The sequence below is a fragment of the Apostichopus japonicus genome, chromosome 4, assembly GCF_037975245.1.
Source record: "Apostichopus japonicus isolate 1M-3 chromosome 4, ASM3797524v1, whole genome shotgun sequence".
Taxonomy (NCBI): domain Eukaryota; kingdom Metazoa; phylum Echinodermata; class Holothuroidea; order Aspidochirotida; family Stichopodidae; genus Apostichopus; species Apostichopus japonicus.
The window spans coordinates 13,888,548-13,903,262 of NC_092564.1; the positions used below are offsets into that span (position 1 = coordinate 13,888,548).

A 14,715-nucleotide genomic window follows, 5' to 3' on the forward strand; every position below is an offset into this window, starting at 1 on the left:
ATATCTCATCCTTTGATAATGGTGTGAGGTGTCATAGCTGAAGATATCTTAGTATATTAATAAAAGTAACACTTCTATCTACCAGTAGTAACAAAATGTAAAATGATGCATGGTGGTGGAATTTACTAACCTAATTAAACTAGTTTTTGTTTCTAAGTCAAGTAAGATTTCTGTTTATTGTTCAGTATTTGAAATTCATATTCATCTAAGGTGTTTTGTTGATGTCTTTTATCTAGTAAATAATAGTGAACATATACAAATGAATTTTGTAACTCGCAACCCTCTTTCAGGATATATATTTGACCAGGACTAATTTTTGATATTTTGTTGTCATTTCAGGGCGTGCTAATTCATTACTACTCTGTTTTATAGGTTGTGCTATATGTTTGCTTTTGCAGATTGTAAGACCTGGTGTACTGTAAGTTAATTTTCTTGACTTTTTTCCCCCCTTTGTTGCATACTATCTGTATTTCTGATTTTATTTAAATGTTTAATAAAAACTTTTAGAAATCAAGGGAAGAATTGACAGAAGAGACTCCTCAAGCAGAAGCTGATATGAGTGCAGATGCAGACCAGCATGGTGCAGAAGATAAAACTACAGATGAAGCCAGAGAAGCTGAACGGGGTGAAGCAGAGGGTGCAGAGGAAGATGATATGGACAACATATCCATTAAGATTACCAGGAAGGACCCTCCCAGCATAACCCCAGAGGTGCAGGCGCTGGTAGACGAGGCTGACGGGGGCAGGGGGAGGCTAGATACTCTACTCTCGGATACAAGCATCGGGGATTTTGATTATGGCGATGACGACGACGATGACGATGAAGATGAGTCTGACCGAGAAGCCAAGGGTGAGGAGTGATGGAAATGTTGAATTATATATGTATCACTATTGGAAGTGTAAAATCACCTTACATGACAATGTCTGCAGTCTAGTGTAGCATCTGTTGAGATGGAATAGGTGTAGGATGACCACAGAATAAAAGTAAGTAAGTTGGGTATCCCTACATTGAGAGGTACAGCTAATTTATCATTGCTGGTTTACAGGAAATATTATGACTGATGGATGCTATGCAACCACACACTTGATAGATGATGACTCATAGTGAAAATATTAATATGATTCAACCAATCAGGATTGGGGAGCATTTTCCTCCTCTCCTTCCCATAGAACCCATAAATAGGGGGTATTTTTCTAGAAATTTACTTATCAGGAAGGAAATCATATTGTCACTCAGTTTGTCTTTTGTGTAATATGTAGATTTTGTAGCATTTGCCTATAAAAAGATTAATTCTGGAAGTTTACATGTTGAAATGACTGTCTGACAGGTTGCAGTTTCAATTTATATGTCTTTCTGTTGTATTAAGCTAAACAAATGACATATTTCTGGTAAGCGTATGACATGCTTAGTACTGTTCAAGATTTTATGATAACATACTTTGTGATTAGAGATGTTAAAAGTAGTTTAGCCCAATTGTAGCATTTTTGAGGATATGTTTTGTTATGTGTTAGTGCTTGCAGTTTTGTCATTATGTAAGGGCTACTTTAGAATACTGGAGTTCTGAAGATGATTAGTTCTTCTTTGTTGTCAGGTGCTTACAGCGGGGCTGCGGATTCTCCCAATCGAAAACGACTTTCTGCCGAACTTGCCCTTAATCTTGAGGACGGGACTTCCATCACTACAGAGATCATAGATGCAGCTTACCCAGCTGTTCTTACACCATCAAGTACTGAAATGTCTTGGGATGGTCAGTAATTCTTTCAATTTGATTACATTTATAATTTCTTTGCGTCATAGGAAAAGGTCATATGTTATGAGTTTGGAATGTTTTTAGTCAAACTTTCAATGCTCACTGTTAAAACAGTCATATGTGAGACTATTTTCAGTGAAATCTGTGATATCAGATCGAGTTGGAATCATAAAACAGCTCATTATACACAGCAACACTAATGTGCCTTTGGTTTCTCTTTGGTGGAGGTTGTTTGATCATTTTTCATGAAACATCCCAATGTTTCACTCTGGGGGTAATTCTTGCACAGGATCTCATTCACAGCATTTTTCTAGAGAACTTAAGTGTAGACCTGCTAAAATGTGTGATAAAAGTAAAGTTTTTAGATAAATTGATGCAATTCTAGTTAATGGGTTTGGATGTAAGCATTCAATAGTTTTGCTTTGTTCATGGGTTCCTCTTTAACCTGAACTCTTCCTCCCTCCCACTCCTACCACCCCCACCTCCAGTCTCCCTCCCTCCCACTCCTACTGTCGCCACCTCGTCTCCTCTCCTCCCACTCCTACCATCCCCACCTCCAGTCTCCCTCCCTCCCTCCCACTCCTTCCATCCCAACCTCCAGTCACCCTCCCTCCCACTCCTACCATCCCCACCTCCAGTCTCCCTCCCTCCCCCTTCTACCATCCCCCCACCAGTCTCCCTCCCTCCCACTCCTACCATCCCCACCTCCAGTCACCCTCCCTCCCCCTTCTACCATCCCCCACCTCCAGTCTCCCTCCCTTCCCCTTCTACCATCCCCCACCTCCAGTCTCCATCCCTCCCACTCCTACCATCCCCACCTCCAGTCTCCATCCTTTCCCCTTCTACCATCCCCCACCTCCAGTCTCCCTCCCTCCCACTCCTACCATCCCCACCTCCAGTCTCCCTTCCTCCCACTCCTACCATCCCCACCTCCAGTCTCCTTTGTTAGTTGACATAATACCTTCATTTTTTACTTCTTTGTAGATGATACATCCATGGACAAGAAATCATCAAAGCCTGAGAAAATCGCAGAGTACACCGCTAGAGAAGAACACGAAGACAGATGGCGTTGGCGAACGGTTAAAATTGGAGACACAGAGCACATGGTGGATAATAAAGTCATCGAGCCATTTAAGAAGGTTCTTTCCCATGGAGGTATAGAAGCAAAACTTGTTTCATAGTTTTATTGGCTAATTAACTTAGATGTTACAAGCAGACTGGGGGCATTTTGTTAAGCAACCATTGCTCATTGATATCTAGTGCTATGTAATATGTGATGGATGTCTTAAAGTATATGCTGACTCAGAATGACAATGTGTGTTGTACCTGTTGCTAAATCCTAAAATTTATATATATGTTTATATTTTTTTTCTGTTAATTTTTTGGGGCAAAAATGATGCAGATGATTTAGATTCACTGCTTCTTTTTCTGATCTCCACACAACCAACCATCTTCAATTAACTGTGCAGAGGTCTGTGTTTTATCCAGTAACTGGAATCAAGCCAGTTTTTTATCTATGGCCTCCTTCACACCCTAGCTTTTTCCAAGTCCTCAATATTCAAGGCATACACATGTACAAAGATCTAGCTATCTGACATTGTTTGGGGAGTTTCAAACTTCCAGTGACCACTCACACACATTTGCATCCACTGATAACCATCTACACAGTCAATACCAATCCTGTTACCTATGCAGAAGACAATTTGTTGATCTACTGCACTTAAATAAGGCTTGAAAACCTTGAAAGAAATGTCCAAATTTGACAAGCAGCAGCTAATAAATATGAACAAAAGATTGTAAGGCATTGCTGTCTACTCATTAAAAATGTTGAAACAACTGGTGGCAATTTGTGAAGGACACTTAATTAGTTTGTTGCCTGCTTTGTCCGTAAATCAAGTCCTGTCACGATATGATAGGTTTCATGGTCATCGAGAATGATTGGATTGAGTGATTGACTACATGAAATAATTTATTACAAAAACCAATCAAATTTTCATTTGCAGGTTACTATGGCAACACCATGAATGCTGTGATTGTAATTGCCTCCTGTTACCTGCCAGAGAAATCAAGAAAGGACTACGAATACGTCATGCATAATCTCTTCCTGTGAGTATGAAATTTGTATATTTTATATATACATATTTATATATATTACAAATATATATATTTGTATATTTTTTTCCTCTTCCAGAATTAGATCAATCACTATTTACTTATTGGAAAAAAATTGGGTATCATAATTAGGGAAAACTGCTTTGTATTCCGTAATAATGTCAAATTTGTTCTGAGTAAAATCAACATTGGAAAACTATGGGAAGTTTTATAGCCAAAACTTTTCTTTCCAATAGTTTGATCTAAGTAAGATCCAAAAGTTAATGAGTTAAAGATTAGACTCTGTGTGTGTTCAAGTTTGGCCTTCCTCATAGCATTATAATGGGATGTGTTTGCTGTGTTTCTTATCACATGTAAAAGAGCTCTGTTAGCTTCAAGCTTAGATCTGTGTTATCGAGGTAATATTCAAGTTTGCATTGACCTGACCTCAGAACGGCTAAGAGTTGACAAAGTCACCACAAGTACATTATTTACAAAAATTCTTTTAACAGTTCTTTTGAAATTAATTTACATTGTAGTCTTGGCTTGTTTAAACATGCATATTCAAAAGAGTTTTCATAGTGAGGCAGAGTTATCAAGGCAGGTTTTGTAAGTGGAGTTTGTTACCATCACATACTGCTCTGTAATTTTATTGCATTAGATTGTATGTTTAGTTTGCTATGGTTAACAAAAATCATCTTGTCTGTGTTTTTACAGGTATGTAGTGAGTAGTTTAGAGCTTCTGGTCGCTCAGGACTACATAATTGTATACTTCCATGGTGCTGCTCCTCGTACGAAGATTCCAAGCCTAGCTTGGATGAAACGCTGCTATCAGATGATTGACAGGAGGTAAGGTCCTCCTCTCATATCTTATACCGTGACATGTCTCACTCCTCTTGTCTGTCACATAACTTATTTTATGTGTGAAAAATTGTTGCAATTAATATAAATGTTCACTGTTCCTTTTCCTTTTTAACTTTGAATTAACAACCCTCTTCCTCACATGACTGTAGATAATCTCAAACTCAGACCAAGATGAATCTGTAACATAATATACTTTTAAGTAAATAGACTGGTGTTAGAAAAACATTACAATTTTAAATAGATTTGTTTATGGCATTTATGATTCATTGAAGCATGATTGTTGTTTTTGTGACTTTCTGCCTTTAAGACCTGTCTTACTATATCAGGCTTATTTAAGAGAAGCTTTGACATTGTGTGTATTCATATAGTTCAACACAGGTTTCTCTTATCTATCTTATTTATATTTATTGTTTATAATTAGGCAATGGTTTAATAATATTTGATTCATTATTTACAGAAATATACCAAGGTTTGAAGGAATCTTGCAATTTTCCCCCAAAACGTATTACCTGACTTTTTAAAGTTGAATGTATAGTAAAGAATTCAATAGTACAAGATGTACATTTATCTTTAGGATAACCGGTTGTTGTACCTCAACCTCAAGGAGATAGTACTCTCAAGGAGATGGTAAACCTTAAAGAGTTAATAAAACTGAAGGAGATGGGAACCTCTCAATGGTCTTTTGGTGAAGAGATAAGATGGTTGTTCAAATCAGTTCAAGACCTATAGAGCAGTTGTTATCTTTATGCACAACTTTCCTTTTTAATTTTTTTTCTCTTTTGAATTTTAGGTTAAAGAAGAACCTGAAAGGACTGTACATAATCCATCCTACAGGGTGGTTAAAGACAGTAATCACCTTTACTAGGCCCTTTATTAGGTAAGATAATCCATCCTACAGGGTGGTTAAAGACAGTAATCACCTTTACTAGGCCCTTTATTAGGTAAGATTTCACCATATTATCAAAGTTAGGCTTATTTGTAAGAATGTATCCTATAGAAAGTTTATTTCCATGAACAAAAGAACATATATATCCTTCACAAACAAGAATATTTCCTACGGATATTTACTAGAGAGGGGTGTAGATTATTGGGTGATCTGTTCCAAACAGTGTTGCATATTCATGAGTACCTTCTTTGGTGTTCCTACACCCTATGCATTACATTATATACTTTTTGTAGATATAAATCGATCTGTCACAGCCTAATACATCAAGAGTATTTACCAGTTTATACTTCACATACTGTAATGATCCCCCAAAATAGGAAAGCTATGGAAGGAAGAATTACCAATAGACGATATTTCGACCGTGGAATGCTGGCTAGTGAAAGTATTTTTAATAACAAATTGTTTCAAAAGTGCCTAATGCATAATGACCCAATGTAGGAATTTACAGGTTGCACGACTCAACAGGTATTGCATAACTTTACATGCAAATCGATAATGGATAGCATAAATTTGTTGGTTGTTGGTGGGGAGTATGTTACCTGTGGCAAGAGGGGTTCATATGAAAACGTATCGAAATGAATGTAAAATACCTCTAAGACTACTACAAAGTCAAGTTTATGTAATACCTTTTCTCTGTTTTTGTTTTCAGTGCCAAATTTTATAGAAAGCTGAAATTTATTTACAAATTAAGTGATTTGAAAAAAGTTATTTCTATGGAGTACATTTACATCCCTGAAGAAGTGAAGAGGTAAGATCATCTTCAGCTGCAAGAGTGAAAATGTCAGCAAAGTGTTTGTTAACATTATGTTTTAATAATCTGTTCAGAAAAAAAAAATCTAGTAAGTAAATTTTGAAACAATTGCATTGGTCACATGATCAGGCATATTCATGTCATTGTGATGTTCTTAGAAATTGGTGGCAGTATTCACCTGACATGAACCTTATTTTCGCCTAGCGCTTTTCCATAAGTGTCATAAAGTATTCAATCACAATCCATCCATCAGAGAGTTTTGATGAAACATAAGATTTTGGGGTCTTCAGGACATTTTAGAGGAATGCTCAGCTTATCATAAATCGTTTGCATTCAGATTCAGCTTCTGATATATTCAGTATTTGGCTTTGACAGTATGCAAAGTTGTAGAACTGCAAAATAAACAGTTGTCAAAGTCTCAGAGAAAATTATTATTGATTATAGAGGATATAGTGTAGGCTGGGTCTCAAAAAGGCGAGCATCCATTATTCGGATTCTGTCTCATACAATTTTGGTAATTATTTTTATAATAATGAAAATTTTGGTGACTCATAAGTCCTGACTTGAAAGGGTACTCATTGCTGTGTGATTTGTGGAAAGTCTGTCTGTAAAGTTGAATGTGATGATGGATTTGCAATCTGCCCGCTTTTATTTATGGTGTTATAAAATTATCCCCTCTAGACCATTCATTCTGCATCAGTATCATACAATGTAAGTTACTAATGTAAGATATGAACATTGGATGTCCTAGATTGCCCCTTGCATTGATCAGGATTCATTCCAAAAGTTAATTCTGCGTTTTTTCAGATTCCTTCCTCTATAAAATGACTGATAACCACATCTCTGCCCTGCCCCCTCTTCTTGAAAAATTTCCTACAGCAGGTTTAGAAAATCAAGTTTGCTGCACCCTGAATCTTAGTTATTAAATCCCTGTTAGTGAATTAGAACCCTGCATCCCTTTAACTGATAACTTCTTGCTCCAAGCTGCCTCTTCGTCAATAATCCTCTCCAATTAATGTTGCACTTTAACACAAGACTGTAGAATATTTGTAGAACTATTCGTGAGGAAACTTGCATTCTTCTTTAGGTGAGGTCAACGACAGAAGAATTTCATTTAAATTGATTGCGTTACAGCTTAATTTCTGTTTTATCAGATTTGTTGAAACAGAAACCTTTGCCTAGGTTGGTAGTGGATATTCTAAAGTTTGAGTTCAAATTTCCTGATGCCATTTCAAAGCAAACATCCAGAAGTAGTCTAGATAAATCTCACTTTCATAGATGTCTAGCCAAACTTACTTTCAAATTTAAATGGAGGTTTCAGATGTTGTTGTCATGGACTGCAGATGAGACTTTAACTTCTTGACAACTGTGTACATTTTTGGGGTGAAAAGAGAAAAACACTGCTCCAATAACTTGAGAAGAATCTGTTAAGAAATGGAGTCAGTTAGGCAAGACAACCGGTTAGTTGATTATATGGTAGCTTGACAAGCTCTTTGTGGGTCAGAAAATGAATCGGAAAAGGATTCATTTTAGGTTTTTTCTAAATGACTCAATTATGGGTTGTTTTTCTTTCAGTCGCTAAGTTTTCAATTTTATCACCATTTTTATTGTTTCTGAACTCTGAGGAAATACTTGACATCCTTTTCTTGAATAAGCCTCTTATTTTTGTAGGAATTACCACTGGTTTTGATGTAGGCCTTGTAGTGTACTATATTTCTAGAAGTGCAACGATTGAAGCTTTCCATGTCGGTAGTGTGTTCTATTTTTCACCTTAAACATCCTCATTGAAAGCATTTGCGCTCATTAGTGTCTAATATGCTTCACCACGCTTGAGTTGCCCATGGTTGGAGTCACGTCCCCTAGGTTGAAGTTGGGTCCCTGCGGTTGGACTCAAGTCCCTGCTGTGGGAGTCAAGTGTCCCTTTAGCTAGAGTCATCTTTGGTACCCCTCTATTGATGTCCATTTTGGTAGAATTCACTTTTGTTAGGATTCCTCTATGGAGGTCTCTTCATCTGGAGTCACTTCCATTTAGCCATACAAATGAAGTCCCTTGCGTGGAAGACACTACCATTGGGGATGCCTGTGCTAAGGACCTATTGTTTAAACTAATCATTTTAGTTGGACTAAGTGTAGATGTAGTCTCTTCAAGGTCCAGCCTACTTTTTAACAGTGCCATTAAGATTGGTTCACCCTCCAATAAGTAGATACCTTTCTGCTGAAGCTTGTTCAGATCCTCAGTTGAGAGAGATTTATACTAACTTGGTGTAAATGGATAGTGGAGCTGATTGCATTGTGTTCTAAACTCTCTCAGTTAGTAGTATGTTACTTTAACTCTCATTGTGTGGTAGACTGAGGAGACACCTACTCTCGTGAAGTTTTGTATTTGATATGAAGGTTTCCTTCTAGCTGGGGGTCAGAATTATCATACTCGAGGAAACCTAGAAGGTGCCAGATATATGAAGACAGTCATATGAAGAGTCGGTTCTATACGCTGAATTAATAGTGGACTCCGTAAAGTGAACAACAAAAATTATCCCTGTTTTTAAGCTGTATGAAGAGTGGGAACTTAGTGACATGTCAGTGATTTGTCTGTGATTGTTAAGTTTGTTTTTATTACGATGTAACTCAGGCTTTAGTGAGCACTCTGATTGTAACACTCCATTAATGAGACAGAGTTAACCATTGGAGTTTGCTTGTTTACTCTAAGATAAAGTTACGTTAAGATCCTAACCTATTGCTGTTTCTGTGAAACCGGCAGCTCCATTGCTAATCACTATAAACATAAAAAGTTGCCCTCATGACATTGTCTTGTGCTAGCAATCAATACATCTCATTCTTATCCCCTCCGTTTTTCTACCTTCCATAGATTTGACGACACCAAACAGGAAAAGGTAATTTTGTCACCCCATTGATCTCATATATATATCTCCATTGCATTGTATGCACAGCATGTTTCTTAGGCATGGTGGGCGTTCATCGTGTGGCAATCTCCGTGGCCATGCACCGCCATCACACCGTGCAATATATATTAAACAATCTGACCGTCCGGCACCAGGTTGTGCTACTTACAACCTTTCTACCAAGACATGGACATGGACCAAGTGTTGACAAGGTTACTCGGTTGATAGTCGGTGCCGTCAGTCACAGTGTTCTGTGTTTTTAAATGTGATTAAATATCAAAACATGATATGTGTTTAGTTTCTTGAAAGAATGGAATTAGGAAGCAGTTTTTGTTAGAAAGAGTGAACACTCAAATTTAGGATTCATTAATGTAGAGCTTCATGCCGTATTCCTTCCTTGTGATTAAGTGGTTTGAAAACTTACCCTAACAGGTTTGTTTTGAAGAGCTATTTCTTTCTTGAAAGTGCAATGTTTCTGAATATAACTTCAAAAATCCAAAGCACCATTTACCTGTTACTCAAAGGCTTTTGTTGTATATGCTCAATATCAAAGCAAATTTGAAGTGTTCTATTAAATCTCTGTTTGTGAGAAACCCAATTCTGCTAATTAATTCAAACTTTAACATGTAAAATTCTCACAGTTACTCCCAGGAAATAATCCTGTTCTTCCTTATCTCTTTTTTTCACTCTTCCAATTTTTGTTTTTTGCAACCCACCACATTGTGCTTTTTCGATTAGCCCGGTGTAAACCTCTGTTAATGTGTTTGTCGTCACTTTTCTCCTTGCGTTTTTACAGGCTGTCAGACCTCCAAGTGGTCAGTACTTTCACTTCTTTACTGCAATGATATCACTCTCCAAGTCTTGCCTTCCTTCTATTAGCCACAACTTGCCTCTTTGGTTCCTCAGGGCCATGACATCTCTCCTCTTTGTGCACTTACCCTTACCGTGGCCTATATCAGTCTTTGGTCACTACGCAAGTAAGGAGAACTAGCATCTCTGCCCCCTCCCACCTCCATTTAAGGCTGTCTCATATATCCTTGGTTTATACACAGCAGTTTATTAAATACTTCTGCCTAAAACATCCAATAATACTCCCTAACATAACAACAAGAATAACCACACTTTTTTGGGAATAACCACATTTTTTTTGCACTTAACCAGTATAAACTACTTGAAATTGGGCCCTGATGATAAGTTTGAAAGATTTATTGATTTGAAACAACATTTGCCAAAGTAAAGACGGAACAGAAGAGAAAGGAAACCAACAGAGAAAGGAAAAAAATTATTTAAGAAAATATAGTTTTGTTCAAGTAGCAACTCATCCCATGTAACATGGAACGTCTCATAATGCATTTTCAGTTTCAGGTAAAAGGAGGGAAGTGTTGACACAACGAAACCTATGCTTTAGTTTCTGTCGTCCGTAGTCACAATCGAGATAAGAAATAAACTGACAGAAGTTGTATTAAAAGTTGGACTTGTTAAATGAAAAAAAAAAGTCTGAATTTTATCATACATGTTGATTAATATGTTGACTTGAATGAAGAAACACAATCTTTAGAGAACATGTAACCATTTTGAATAAATTGTTCACTATGTACATATAGGGCTCAGAAATGGATTTGGTCACAGTTTTGTAGTGTTAAGTAAACTTTACAAAGAGGGCTTGTTTGGTTATGGAATTCATTGCAAATTGAGAAAAGTGCATGTTTTTACTAATATACTTCACTTATTAACTGCACCCTTCTTTGTATTACTCACAACTGATGTAATCTCTTTGATGCTGAAACAAACATGTATCTGTCACAGTAGAATGATTATACCCATAATTAGTGGCCACAGTAGGTATACCCTCAATTAGTGGCCACAGTAGGTATACCTTCAATTAGTGGCCACAGTAGGTATACCCTCAATTAGTGGCCACAGTAGGTATACCCTCAATTAGTGGCCACAGTAGGTAGACCCTCAATTAGTGGCCACAGTACTAAGGTGTACCCTCAATTAACTGCATATGGTGGGAACATTTAAATCGGGACAGGTCACAATACAAATGTAGTAAAATAGTGATCATGTGATCTAGCCAACCAATCAGAGCAACAATATATTCTATAAACATAACATTAATCAACAAAAATCACAGTTAGAGACTCTAATCAAGCCACATCCTGATTACAACTGCACATAGGTGGAGTTTTATTTCTAGTTCAGGTCAAATAATACAAATGTAGTAACATAAGGGAGAGAATTTGCTCTTTGATTTCACATTCCTGGTGAGTGATTTAGTTGGCCTTACATGTGGTCATATCGACATGGTTTCATTTCTGAGCCTTTAGTGAATTAATCCCATCTTCCATTAGAATGAGTAGGTTTTGATAGTCATCCTCTTATCAGTGATATACAGGCTAGTAACTAGGTAGTGATGCTGACATTTCACCTCGCACAGGTGCTGTTGGAATTGGGAATTAAAGAAAAACAAAAACTATCATTTTAAAATGAGAGAATATCTCACTTGTAGGTCTGACAATGGTTGTGGACTACACTTCACCAACTTTGCTACGCTTTTGTCTCTTAGAATCCGGGGAAAACAGGCCAAAAATTTAACAATTTTTATAAAGGGGTTGCTTTAAATGCTTTTTTGTCTTTCTACATTAATAATTGTGATCAGAATCAGAAACCAATGCTTTGAAATCAAATGTGGAATTACTAACATTGAAATAATTGCTTTTAAAATCTGTTCTCTGCTTCTTGGGTTCAAGCAGCCATTACTTTATTTAATGCTTAATAAAGTATTTGACAAACCTGCAATTAAAGTTTCTATTTATAATTCACATTATTTTGGTGGCTATTTCTTTGTTAGTTCAGTAGTTGTTAATAGTATTCATAAATAATAGCAACAAACACATAACAAAATCGATCAATCAATTTTTGTGAGAATTTGGAAGGCTAACAATAACTTTCTTTCAATAATTTTTCTGTTGGTTCTAGTTTTGTTACACTAATCTGTTCATACATGATTTATTTCCTGTATAAACTGTTTTCCAGTTGGGACAATTCCATTTAAAGATAAGATTGTTTAATGCTTTATTTACCATGGGAAGACTTATTTATTGGGTTATTGGTAGTCTCACATTCCTATATGGTAGTGGTAGTTACTTGGCCTCATGCAATGCTGAAGAGGTCAGTGAATTGATTTTTTTGCCCTTTGTGTGGTACTAATTCAGGGACCATTTCACCCCTGTTGTTAATAAGTGAAAAATGAATTTGGAATCATTTAAAGCCTTGGCTAAGACTAAAGCAGACTTGTGATCACCTTAACTCTTGTGTCAATATAAGGGAAAGAAACACAGGGGTCCTATTGATCTTGTTGTGGTTAGAGGACCAGGTTCCATCCATGATGCCCCTCTTGTCAAGAAGGTGCAAACAATCAATAATGTCTTGGCATGGATCTGGGGAGGGGGGAGGGGTCTGGGGTAGCTAAACCCTTCCCCCTCCTTTCAACCTCACAGAAAAATTAAAGAGTAGAAATAGTAGCACACATTGCATTTAGACCTTATTATAGATTTAATTTTGTTTTGTCTAAATATGCCTCAGAATGCACCACAGACACCCCCCCCCCCTTCCACGAGACCCCAGGGCACCACTGCCTCCCTTATAACATCCTAAATCTGTCTGACTGTTCCTATTGTCTTAGGTACTGGTTGATAAGGGATCATTTTACCATACCGTGGTGAGAACTATCAAAAGAATGTGGTGACGGTTCTTGATAAATGCACAATGCTACATAGTTGGAAGAATTCTTGCATACCATGTGTTTATCCAATCACTTTATCCACATATATCTAGACATTTAATTTTTCCTAGTTATCTTGAATTATTCCACATCATGGTTTTTCATGAAACTGTAGATGATTAATTAATATTATTCAGATAATAACTGAGAACCTTTCATCAATAGATGACAACTTGTAACCTATTTTCATGCAGTATATACATTTGTACAGCTGTGGTATAGGCTCATTTAGACTTAACTTTCCAGACCAGTGGTTCTTTACCTTTTTCATCCCGGTTCCCCCTTTTCCATTCAGAATAGGTGTTTCTCCCTTCTAAAATATATCACAAGAAGGGTCACCAACAGTGGTTTTCTCCATAGTTCACATTCACAGCAAAGAGCATGCTTTGGGACAATGTGATAAATGGCATATTGTTAAGGAGAGACAAACGTTTTCACATGAAATTCCAAAAGATCCCTCCCTATGGGAACCCTGCCCCCCCCCCCAGGTTAAGAACCACTGTTCTAAGACTGATAATTCAAGATATTTATCCTTAGATTCCAAGATGTAACAGTATATCCTGCATACCACCTTGGTTAGATCAATTTCAAGCATAAGTCTTGTTTTGTAGAAGTGGACAACATCTTAAGTACTAAAAATGATTTTTCTATTGAATGATTATTGTTCACTTGTAATCGATTAACAGGTTTTTTTCTTTGAAAAGCTACAACCACAACCGTATATGTCTGGGTTTGTTTAAACTCTGTGTATTTATGTGTGTGTGTTTCTATGATACTGGTGTATTGCTCATATGGGTTTAACTAAACCATTTTAAAACAAACTTTGGAGTTCTTTTATCTTTTTGTGAATTATGGGATATTTATGGTGTTCACAATATTAATCAACTTATCATATACTAACATCTCATATCTATTCCACATGAGAGTTTTCTTCTTATTTATATGCATTTTGGATATAACTGCATGAACTATTGATTACTACTGTATTGGTTGATATGTGAGTTCTTGCCCTCACATGCTACCTGCTACTTTCAAAGAGGGCTAGATACCCAATAGGAGGTTGTTTTCAACCATGAAATAATAGTGTGAGGGTAAAGATGGCAATATGAGATATTCTGGGCATTTTCTTGTCTTTTTGTACTATTGTAATAACAGATGGTGTGTCATGTGAGTGGTTTGCATGGTATGGTATTTTGCTTGCTGTACTTGGGATTTTTACATCTTACTTTGTTAACAGCGAAAAACACTACTGCAAGCAATATGCCAATATGTAGCGATGCTAAAGTCAGTTAAGTGGAGGCACGAAAGCTTGGCATGAATGAGTGGAAGAAAGCTATTGGAAAGGGGGGTTGAGGAGGGGGATTGAGGAGGGGGAGTTTGAAGGAGGGGAACTTAGTCAGATTTCATAAGTGAAACGGATAACCAAAGAGCTGATTGTTCTTTTGTCTGTGTACGAGGTTGTTTGTGCTATATAAATTACATGTATGTCTATCGTCATAATGGACTATGATGTAATTCCAGAGCTAAATGATTGATGTACCTTTGCATTTAGGGAATTATTCTTAATCAGGTTACTCCAGATATCAATGACCAACCAATGGGTCAAAGCTGACTAATTTACATTA

The 14,715-nt window shown here is 36.8% G+C and overlaps 1 protein-coding gene across 3 annotated transcripts in view; it reads left to right on the forward strand.

The window, feature by feature from the left end:
- The window catches only part of LOC139966521 (uncharacterized), a 31,350-nt gene that overhangs the window by 10,831 nt on the left and 5,804 nt on the right, over positions 1-14,715 (forward strand). Inside the window, exons 2-10 of one of the 3 annotated variants that reach the window (XM_071969632.1) lie at positions 508-850; positions 1,593-1,748; positions 2,736-2,906; positions 3,755-3,857; positions 4,560-4,691; positions 5,497-5,583; positions 6,302-6,400; positions 9,270-9,294; positions 10,100-10,118. In XM_071969632.1, the coding sequence (XP_071825733.1) occupies positions 508-850; positions 1,593-1,748; positions 2,736-2,906; positions 3,755-3,857; positions 4,560-4,691; positions 5,497-5,583; positions 6,302-6,400; positions 9,270-9,294; positions 10,100-10,118 (1,135 nt within the window). The remainder of the gene's footprint in view (positions 1-507; positions 851-1,592; positions 1,749-2,735; positions 2,907-3,754; positions 3,858-4,559; positions 4,692-5,496; positions 5,584-6,301; positions 6,401-9,269; positions 9,295-10,099; positions 10,119-14,715) is intronic. The other 2 variants (XM_071969633.1, XM_071969634.1) reach the window with 2 other exon arrangements.